Source organism: Solanum pennellii, chromosome 7 (genome assembly GCF_001406875.1).
Source record: "Solanum pennellii chromosome 7, SPENNV200".
Classification (NCBI taxonomy): Eukaryota; Viridiplantae; Streptophyta; class Magnoliopsida; order Solanales; family Solanaceae; genus Solanum; species Solanum pennellii.
Window position 1 is genome coordinate 68,670,529 of NC_028643.1, and position 10,782 is coordinate 68,681,310.

General features: G+C 35.7%; 2 protein-coding genes across 2 annotated transcripts in view; both read left to right on the forward strand.

Moving 5' to 3' along the window:
• The window catches only part of LOC107025540 (protein SRG1-like), a 4,035-nt gene extending 2,126 nt beyond the window's left edge, over positions 1 to 1,909 (forward strand). Inside the window, exons 3-4 of the mRNA XM_015226325.2 lie at positions 383 to 710; positions 1,600 to 1,909. Of these exons, the coding sequence (XP_015081811.1) occupies positions 383 to 710; positions 1,600 to 1,848 (577 nt within the window). The 3' untranslated portion in view covers positions 1,849 to 1,909. The remainder of the gene's footprint in view (positions 1 to 382; positions 711 to 1,599) is intronic.
• A 1,282-nt stretch (positions 1,910 to 3,191) lies between these two features.
• LOC107026283 (4-hydroxyphenylpyruvate dioxygenase) lies at positions 3,192 to 10,782 on the forward strand. The gene is made up of 2 exons (XM_015227192.2): positions 3,192 to 4,401; positions 10,267 to 10,782. The coding sequence occupies exons 1-2, from the start codon at positions 3,263 to 3,265 to the stop codon at positions 10,451 to 10,453; spliced, it is 1,326 nt and encodes a 441-aa protein (XP_015082678.1). The 5' UTR covers positions 3,192 to 3,262; the 3' UTR covers positions 10,454 to 10,782.

Sequence of the window (10,782 nt, forward strand, 5' to 3'; positions counted from 1 at the left end):
TATATATATATATATATTATGTTTCCGTATGGTGTAATGTCTATTATAATTGATGGAACATTTTGATATTTCTGATTAATCTTTTCTTTTAACGTTTTCTTAAATGTAACTAATTTAATTTGTTGAATATTTATGGAAATGTAAAAATCTTACTAATTTTGACAAGTTTAACGAATCAAAAATTATTTCATATCGATCGAGTACATTTATATTAAGGAATTATAATGAAACTACCACAAACATATAAGAGATGATCATTTTTGTCATTTTCTCATCCCTAACTTTTAGGTTATTATGACACCTTTAATTGTAGCAAAGATGAAAAAAAAATTATTACATTGTCAATTATTGTAAATAAATTAAATCGAATATTTTATTGCAGGAACGTCTTTGAAGAATATTGTAATAAGGTGATAGTATTAACAAGAACTTTGCTAAAAATATTTGCAAGATCACAAAACTTGGAGGATGATGCTTTCTATAAAGAGATTGGAGAAAAAACATTGGTACAAGCTAGATTTAACTTGTACCCTAAATGTCCAAAACCAGATAAAATTTTGGGAGTCAAAGCTCATGCAGATGCATCAATAATCACTACTCTTTTGCAAGACAAAGAAGTTGAGGGCCTTCAAGTTTTAAAAGATGGTAAATGGTATGGAGTTCCTACAATACTCCATGCTTTACTAATCAACGTTGGCGATCAACTCGAGGTACAATATTTTTATACTATCAGATCATATAAGAAAATAATAATAAGTAATGATAAAAAGTAGAACTAGTAACTTTGAATAACAAAAAAGTAAGTTAGTATATATGATATAACATATTAAAATATATTGATACATAATATATTTTTACAAGTTGATTTTATCTGTAAGGGGTAGACAAGAGTTCTTTCAAAATATATGTCCAAATCATGTAAAAAAAGAGACTGCTTGACTATTATTTTGAGTTGTCTTTCAATTAATTAGGTTTAATAATTAATTTTGGAATAAGAGGGGTTGGTTGAATGGCAAGTACCTCCACTTAGGAGTGTGCACATCTGGATTGAAAAATTAAATCAAATTTTAATTTGAATTGATTTTTTTTATTTGGTTTTAGACTAATGACTTACTTTGCTTGATTCTTTAGTTTAATTTTGGATTTAGTAAAATAAAAACCAAAAAAAATAATCAAACTTTAGACACATACATATGTGCATCCAAGGGTGGTCAGTGTCGCCTAGTGGTCAATGAAGTGATTGAGAAGCTAAGGTCTTCGGTTTTAAAATTTAGCAGAGACAAAAAACAGATGATTTATTCTATCTGTCGTAGCTTTAATGGATGAGAGTTACTTAATACTTGTTGTTGGTGAAAGGTGATAGGTAACACGTGAAATTAGTCAACTCAAATTCTTTTAGAAGCGAATGCTTTGAAATATTTTTGTTCGATGTTTATTAGATATGAATGAACCCGAACAGACGTACCCACCACTTCTGCAATATACGCGAAAACTGATTCAAACATGACCGTCATTAAAAAGAAATATAATTTTTTTTTGATATATATTGATGTTCTTTTTCTGATAAGTTAAATTTCTTTTTATGTGAGGTGGTGATAGATAATGAGTAATGGAATTTTCAAGAGCCCAATTCATAGGGTGGCAGCAAATTCAGAACAAGAAAGGATAAGTTTAGCAGTGTTCTATTTCCCAGATTATGAAAAAGAGATAGAGCCCCTCCAAGGTTTAATAAATTCACAAAGGCCCCAAATGTTTAGAAAAGTTAAAAACTATCCTTCTATTAGTTTCAAGTCCTTCCATAGTGGTCAAATAGCCATTGACACTCTTAGAATTTCACCTTCTCAATGAAAGTTTTCAACAAATTTCCCCTAATTATATGTAGATTCCAACTTGATTATTGGATTGAAAATAAATATGTAAATTTTTTATTATATGCTTCTTAAATATTATAAAGTGTCACTTTCTTTATATCTATAAGTACACTTGATATCTATATTGTAAGTCTAATAATCGATCTATATATATATGAGTTAAATTACTAATTTAAACTATCTTCCCTTTCTATTCGAATTTCTCTATTTCAAATCAAATTGTTTCCCTAGTCATGCAATATAATATTGTTGTTGGTAGTGACATGTTTAAATATGGAAACACCAATTCAATTGAACTTTAAGAAACAATCAAATGCCAAAGGATGTTCCAATAAAAAATTAATATAATCTTTTGGGGCTTCACAAAATGAAGAAACATAAATTCAATCATCCATTGATTCGTTGGTCTCTTGACACATGCTGTACAGTATTCTATTATCTTTTACTCATTATATATTGTGATTTAATCGTTTGGATATCTTTAAATGTCCGACTTAAGTTTTTCCTTTTTATGATATTCAAATCCATCTTATCAGAGAAACTCATTCAGCTAACAAAACTGTTAGGACCGGAAATAAGCAGGTATAAATGCGGAAACTAGCAAAGTAAACTTTGAAAGATAACGAGTAAGAAGACAACGAGAAATATATCAAAAGACACAAAGATTTAACGTGGTTCGGTCAATCGACCTACGTCCACAAAGGAGATGAGCAATCCACTATAAATATGAGAGTACAAAATACAGAGAGAAACAACCTCAACCAATTCACTCGGAATACATGGAAGGTTCACACAAGTGATAACGTATCAAGCTTGTGACCCATAAATTCTCCCCCTAACCAAAACTCTCAAATCTGTTAAGACTACATTGTGAATGCTGATTAAGTTAGAAGGAACATTCCTCTATTTATAGAGTCCTAAACTTTTTTCCTACAAGAAAAGAATTAGTCAATCCAAAACCTTTTCCTAAAAGGAAAACCTATTTATGGTAAGAAATTTAGGGCAAATAAACCTAACAAAAACAACGAATAACATGGTGATGAAACTCGTTTCTTTACGTTTTTCAATGTAAGAAACGATTGTTCGTATAAGAAAGTTATTTTCACGACTTGTTAAACACATTTTATCAATGTAAACACAGCATCACATGCATACATCGAGATATGGACATAAATTCATATTTCTAAATTTTATCGTAAAGTAGTAAAATTTTATTGATCTCTAAATTTTATCGAATTTTAATTTGAGTACGGGATATAGGGTGAAAACCAAATGATACACATACACGTGTATTACGTACCACCAAGTTCCAAAAATCCATTTCACTTCGAAGAGTTTAAAATGTACAAAGTCTGCTCCGCCACAAAACAGTAGAATACCACAAACAAGTCATGGGCAAACAAGCCGCTGCCGCCGCCGATGACCAACAACTCCCCGGCGACATTGAAGATAAATTCAAGCTAGTGGGTTTTAACAATTTTGTCCGTACTAATCCTCGTTCAGATTTCTTCACTGTTAAACGCTTCCATCACATTGAATTTTGGTGCGGCGACGCTACCAATACTGCTCGTCGCTTTTCATGGGGTCTCGGTTTGCCAATTGCTGCTATATCTGATCTTTCTACTGGAAACTCCGTCCATGCTTCTTATCTTCTTCGTTCTTCTTCTTCTTCCCAACTTCAATTCCTTTTCACTGCTCCTTATTCCCCTGCTATCTCTACCCCTTCTTCTTCATCAATTCCAACTTTCTCCGTTTCTTCTCACCGATCCTTCACGGCTACCCACGGGCTCGGTGTGAGAGCAATAGCATTGGAAGTTGAAAATTCGCGTTTGGCTTTCTCGACCTGTGTTTCTCATGGGGCAAAACCCGTTTCGGAACCAGTCATTTTGAATGATGAAGTTGTGATTGCCGAAGTTCATCTCTACGGCGACGTCGTTTTGCGGTTTGTGAGTTTTCTCAAAGATTCGAATTGCTTCGTTTTTCTTCCAGGCTTTGAATCAGTTGAGGGAGCCCATCTTGACTATGGTATTCGCCGGCTGGACCACGCTGTAGGGAATGTCCCGGAGCTGGGTCCGGTTGTAGAGTATATCAAAAGCTTTACTGGGTTTCATGAATTTGCGGAGTTTACCGCTGAGGATGTTGGGACAGCTGAGAGTGGGCTGAATTCTGTGGTGTTGGCAAACAATGATGAAACTGTTTTGTTTCCGCTGAATGAACCGGTGTATGGCACTAAAAGGAAGAGTCAAATTCAGACGTATTTGGAGCACAATGAAGGGGCAGGAGTGCAGCATTTAGCTTTGGTAACTGAGGATATATTTAGAACTTTGAGGGAAATGAGGAAAAGGAGTGGAATTGGAGGATTTGAATTCATGCCATCGCCTCCCCCGACGTATTATAAGAATTTGAAGACCAGGGCAGGGGATATACTGAGTGATGAGCAAATACAGGAATGTGAAGAATTGGGGATCTTGGTGGATAGGGATGATCAGGGGACTCTGCTTCAGATATTCACAAAGCCTGTAGGGGATAGGTATGTTAATTCACTTCTCTTCTTCTCCTCAGCTTGTATAAGAGTGCTTTACTATTTGTTACTATTATTATACTTGGGGATCATTTAGTAGTAGTACTGAATAGAGTGTATTAGTAATGCTGCGAATTGGGATTAGTAATGGTAGGATCAGGATTAGTTGTGCTTGGATTATTTCCTTGTATACTGTTTGGTTTGGTGTATTAAGGAAAGTACATTCTACCATACAACCACTACGAGTGCTATCTAATTAATTTCTATTATGTAATGTAAATATGTCTTGAAGATACGGTCCTATGAATTATCAGGATTAGTATGGTTATTTGGTTGAAAGTTACATGCAAAACTTTGTTAAGGGCGCAGGAATTGGTGTTGCAGAATGGTATGGACTTTATATCTATCGTATGAGAGAACTTATGATGAGAAGGGTGGGGTTTAATGGGAACTTTAGACTGTATGCTGACAATCTATTTGCTTTTCCAAATCCTAGCTAGTGGAGTTCCATAGGGACTTAAGTTGAGCTGAGTGGATGGCTTTTGGAAGCAGGAGATCAAGTAATTTGACTCATCAGGGACTAGGTTAACCAGGTGATTTTGTATGGTCATCTAAGTGTCTAGTGTCCATCCTGGGGCATGTTCATATGTGTTTTGGTCGGGGAACTTGAGGTGGATGAAGAATCTGAGCTGGAAGGGATATGGTCTAAAAGTCTGAAATTTGGAAAAGAGTCCTCTGAAAAGTGTAGCTTGAGTAGCAGGCCAGCTTCAGGAAGTAATAGCAACGTGACCAAAAGAACAGGATATTTTGATGGAGGCAATGTTGTCTCTGAATATGAGCAGTCTCTTTTGTTTGCCCATTGTTTTTTAATTGGATATTCATGATTAAATCTCATAAAAAGCTTTACATTGTTGTCAATTTAGCACATCAGGAACACTCCTACTGACTTATATTTCCCTTCTGCTCTCAGCATCCAATTTTTAGTTGATTTTGTAGTAAAATAATTTGGAACACCCCTCAAATGGAACTGTAACTTATGATCTCCTTGTTGTTATTCATATCGTGGATGTTGGAGCTTTTGCACAATGTTCTTCCACTCAACACTTCACTACTTAGTACTCCTTCCTTAAGGACCTCAACATTTCTATTTGTGACATCTGTACCATCCTATTGGTTTCATTACCTATTGTTGCTGTTCTTGAATAAGAATTGGGTTATTAGATGTGATAATATTGGACTCTTTACCTGTTCTTTCCTGTTGCATCTGTTATTATACATGCTTTTGTTCTTTATTTTATTTCATCATGTCTCTTCATTCCTAAGTGTGATCCATGATTGGCTAGAGATTTTGCAGACTTGTTTATATCAACTTTTTTTATTTAAGATGATTCATTCATTTTCCTCAATAAGACTCTACTTTCCTTTGCACTTTGTGCATTTGCTCTTCCTACTTCTTTACTCTTCCCATTATTGGTTGCGGCGTTGCTTTTTCCTAAAGGTTCTTTACCTTAAATTCTAGTGTGACCATCATACTTTAGTTTATATATTTCTTTCCCGTGCGAAAAGAATGAAATGCTTCTAGAAGAAGTAATTATCAGGAAGAACACATTTTGTGATGACAGCACAAAGGAAATTCGATTGCTTGATTGAAGTCGCTGGAAATGAAGAGGCAGAATATCTGAAAGATGTTGATGCCATGTGAATTTCTTTTTCCTTTTATTTTAACAAGATAATTTTCTTTTGAGTGCCTTTCACCTTTCAAAAGGAGAAATCATTGCTTTCTTGTTGAGTGGTGATTGAACCTCCTTGAACCTATCTCTATTGCATACTGCTCATAGTAACCATGACAGAATATTGTTTGCTTTGCATGTCTCGGTTCAACAGTTTCTGACTATAAGCAGAAACTTCAGACTTCTGAGATTCTATCAGGGAAGGTTGTAACTGTGAACACTGAATAAACTGGGAGCACAACATATTCTTCCAAACACTAGTCATTGCTTCTACTTAAACTATTCCATACTTCTGCTACCATTTTTGTTTAACCCAGTGTTGTGGACGGCGAGAGGCGACAAAAGGCGACAAGGGCCTGCCTTGCCACGCGACGAGGCGAGCGGCGAGGCGCTTGCCTTTTTGAATCAAGGCGCCAATTAATACCAAAAATTAAAATTATTTAATTGCATATTTTATCCAAAATCTTAATAGCAATAACATATATTAGCAAATATTCAATTCAAAAACCAATAGTAGATACTAAAATGTCTAAAACTTTAAAGACCAAACAATTCAAAATACAATAAACTAAAACTTTAAAAGTCTATTCTTCTTCAAAATTATCCAACTCTTGAATATCAAAATCCTCTACATCATTATATTGCTCTTCATCTTCTTCCTCCTCGTATTCTTCATCAATTAGTGTCCGAGTCCTACTTGAAGATGAACTTGTAGATGTACTTTCTACTCCTTTGCCCTTGTCAAGTACTGTTGATCTTGAAGAAAGTCCCCTAAGATGATAGATACTCTCGTCCGCTCCAATTGCCGTAGCAACACTACCCCAAGTAAGATCATCATCCTCATATACTAGTTCATCATCTTGATCTTCGGGGCATCCAACTAACCATTCATTTGAATCATCTATGTTATCCAAGCGAATTGGATCAATAAGATCACGAGCATCATAACGACGTTTCAATGTTCTATTGTACTTAATGTACACTAGATCATTGAGACGCGATAGTGTAAGCCTATTCCTCTTTTTGGAATGAATCCGTGCATAAGTTATTGATATTAACTAGTTGATATTGATGATAATATAATATGAAAATTAGGAAATAAATAATTAATTCAATTAATTCACTGTTTAGGAATATTGGAATAAATAATTAGGAAACTGGAAAGATTTTTTTTTAATTGACTGCCTATAATTTAAAAAAAAATCACATAAAGCAGTAAGCACTGCTTACACGAGAAAAACAGAACTGAAAAAAAAAATTGAAGAAGAAGAACAGAAAAAAATTGAAGAAGAAGAACAAAGAAAAACGATATACCTCGCAGGCCGCAGCAGCAGAGAGTCGCGAGGGGAGAACTGAGAAGAGAGTCGCGAGGGAGAACTGGAGTACAGAATCGTGAGGGAGAACTGGAGAAGTCTGTCGCGACTGAGAAGAGAGCGAGGGAAAACTGGAGAATGTTGTCGCGAGGGAGAAGACAGCGAGGGAGAAGAGAGTCGCGATGGAGAAGCCGAGAAGAGGTCAATCGCGAGGGAGAAAGCAGCAATTTCAAAAGTATAAAAAAAAACCCTAATTTTGACTAATATTGTTAAGTCAAATATTTTTAAATTTTTTTAATTAAAAAGGCGGCGCCTTTGCTGTCGCCATACGTCGCCACACATCGCCATTTCAATCTCGCCTCGCCGCAGTGGAGAATGGCGAGGAGGCATCGCCTCGCCTCGCCTCTCGCCAAAGGCGAGGAGGCGCTCACCTTTTGTAACACTGGTTTAACCACTGGTGGCTTAGCTGCATTTGATATAATTTTAGCTACATTTGATATAATTTTAGCTACATTTGATATAATAACTTCATGCTTCTTAATATGTAAGCATTGTATTCATTTTGACAAAGCTTTTGTAAGTTCCATCTAAGAATATCCCTCAATCTTCATTGAGCCTTTTTGTCCAATATAACACTAGAAAAACTGCTTCATTTAGCTCAGTCTTCTCCCACACTGTTTGTCTGAAGTTACTTTGGTGGATAGTTATCTTGAATGTTCTGCTTTTAAAGAATCACAGACACGGATAATTCTACGCCAGTTTATGTGCTTTGAAATACTAAATAAAGCAAAGGTGGGAAACGGGAAGCAGAAAGAACTGAACTTTTGCCACTTTAAGAAGTTATGAGACATGCTTTTGAAAGATTATCTGAGAAAAATGAGTTTGTGATTAACAACTCGTGAATACACTTGATGTTGGTTTTTCTGAATAACATTTGAAATAGTTCTTCGTTACACATTGGCTTACTTTCTAATGGATGGATTGAACCAAGAAGTATATGGGCATTCTTAGCTCGTGGGACGATGTAGGAGAAGAAAACAAAAACTTGGCTGCAGAAATTAGTATGACAAAGTGTGCTAATGTAGTTAGAATGCATATTATATTGTCGAGTTAGATGAGTTATCAATTTCACATGAGATGTACCAAATGGATTTATACCCATGCCTGGCAATTTTACATGAGAAATCTCCGCCCTTCAATAACTATAGCTTCCATTGTAGCCTTACAGTGTTTACATTGGGAAGAAACATAGCGCTGGAGATCCATCCAAAGGACAGTTGACCAAGCTTTGGTTCTCATTAAGGTCCATTAATATCATGCTATTTGTATCTGGTTTCGTTTTATTACAGAACAACATACCCAGTGTAATTCCACTTGTGGGATCTAGGACGTTAGGATGTACGTGGACTTCACCCTACCTTTGTGGCATAGAGAGGTTGTTCCCGATAGACCCTCGCTCAAAAAAATGCAATCAAAGCAGGATAACAAGAAAATAACAACAACAAAATAGAAAGATAAACACAACAATTGAAGTAATAGGTAGAAGTTAAAATGAAGAATAAGATACTATGTGACTAAGTTGCTCAGACTCTGGTGCTTTTTCTGATATAGGTGCTGGTATATGGATCTATGTATGGATATGGGTTTGGGGTTTCATCTAAAAATAATTAAAATATCTAAAAATAGAGTTATAAAACCTAATTATGAGATATTATGAGAGAACTTGAGGAGAATTTTGGAATGAGATTAAAGGAAAAGGAGTGACATAGATTTTGTATTGATTACAGAGATCACTAAAACTTAGCTTTCGTATTGATTACAGAGATCATTAAAACTGTCCGGGACTCTCCCCATCAATTTTGGTCAAAGTACCCAAAATCAGATGACCAAATTGGACATGGATCCCACACCCACACCCATGTCGCGTCGACACGGGTGAGGCACCAAAAGTGAAGAGTCCGAGCAACTTAGCTATGTGAATGCTACTACTAAATTGCAGAGAAGAAGAGAAGAGGAGACAAGCTCCTTGCTTCTCCCTTGCAAGAGTTCTACAACACTCTGCTACCTACTACCCTTCTATCCTAATCTCGACCTTCAAATCTTCCTATCTAGGGTCAATCCTCAATAAGGTGAAGATGTGTCATGTCTTGTGTAATCACCTCCTTTGGTTCTTCTTTGGCCTATCTCTATCTCTACTAGAAATTGTTATAGCTAAACTCTCACACCTCCTTATTGATGTCTCCGCGAACTTTCTCTTCACATGTCCGAACCATCTCAGTCTTGCTTCCCTCGTCTAGTCCACCACCGAGGCCACTCTCACTTGGTCCTGTATAACTTCATTCCTAATCTTGTTTCTCCTGGTATGCTTGCACATCCATCTGAACATCCTGATATCTGCTTCCTCTATCTTTTGAACATGTGCTTTCTTTAGGGGCTAGCCTCTGCCATTGTAGAGTATCTAACCACTACTCTGTAGAGCTTACTTTTAAGTCTTGGTGATAAATTCTAACCATGCAGTACAAAAGCAGTTATCTATTGTCTTGACCAGTTGCTCCTAGATGCTTAATAGATAATGGCTATAGATGATTGCAATAATCTCAGTTTGTTTATGCTACTAAACTTCTACTGAAAGAGTAAAACCAGGACTTGGTCTGGGAATTTTATAGAATATGAACATGATGAAGATAACACACAAGTGTTGTGTAGGAAAACTTTCTTTTGCTCCTGCTGACCATTGTCAGTACTCTGATTAAGCTGTACACTTTAGCAACTTTATGTAAATTAGTTTGGTGATCATAATTTGCTTAACTAATCGTGTTTGTTTCCTGCAGGCCTACAATTTTTCTCGAAATAATTCAGAGAATAGGGTGCATGCTGAAAAACGAGGAAGGAGAGCTTTATCAGAAGGGTGGATGTGGAGGCTTCGGAAAGGGAAATTTCTCAGAGCTCTTTAAATCCATTGAAGAATATGAAAAGACACTTGAAGCTAAACAAAACACTCAAGTAGCGATTGCTTGAGCATGTACTCGTCTCACCACCCTGTATAATCGACGTTAAGGATGAGGCACTGGAGTTGCAGCATAGCTTCTGTTTTATGTCTCATTATAAATGAAAAATAGTTTTACATGTATATGTTTATATCATCTGCTATTGTACAAAGAGACGTTGATTATTTAATGGGAAGAAGCACAACTCTTGGATCAAAAGCCAAGATATAATTGGCATATGACATTAACGTTATTCAATATTCTCAAATTACCAATGATGATTTCAAAGATAAAATTTTCATGTATTAAATTGTCAACCTTTGGCAAGTTTTGGATTGATAAATTTATTTATTTAATTTA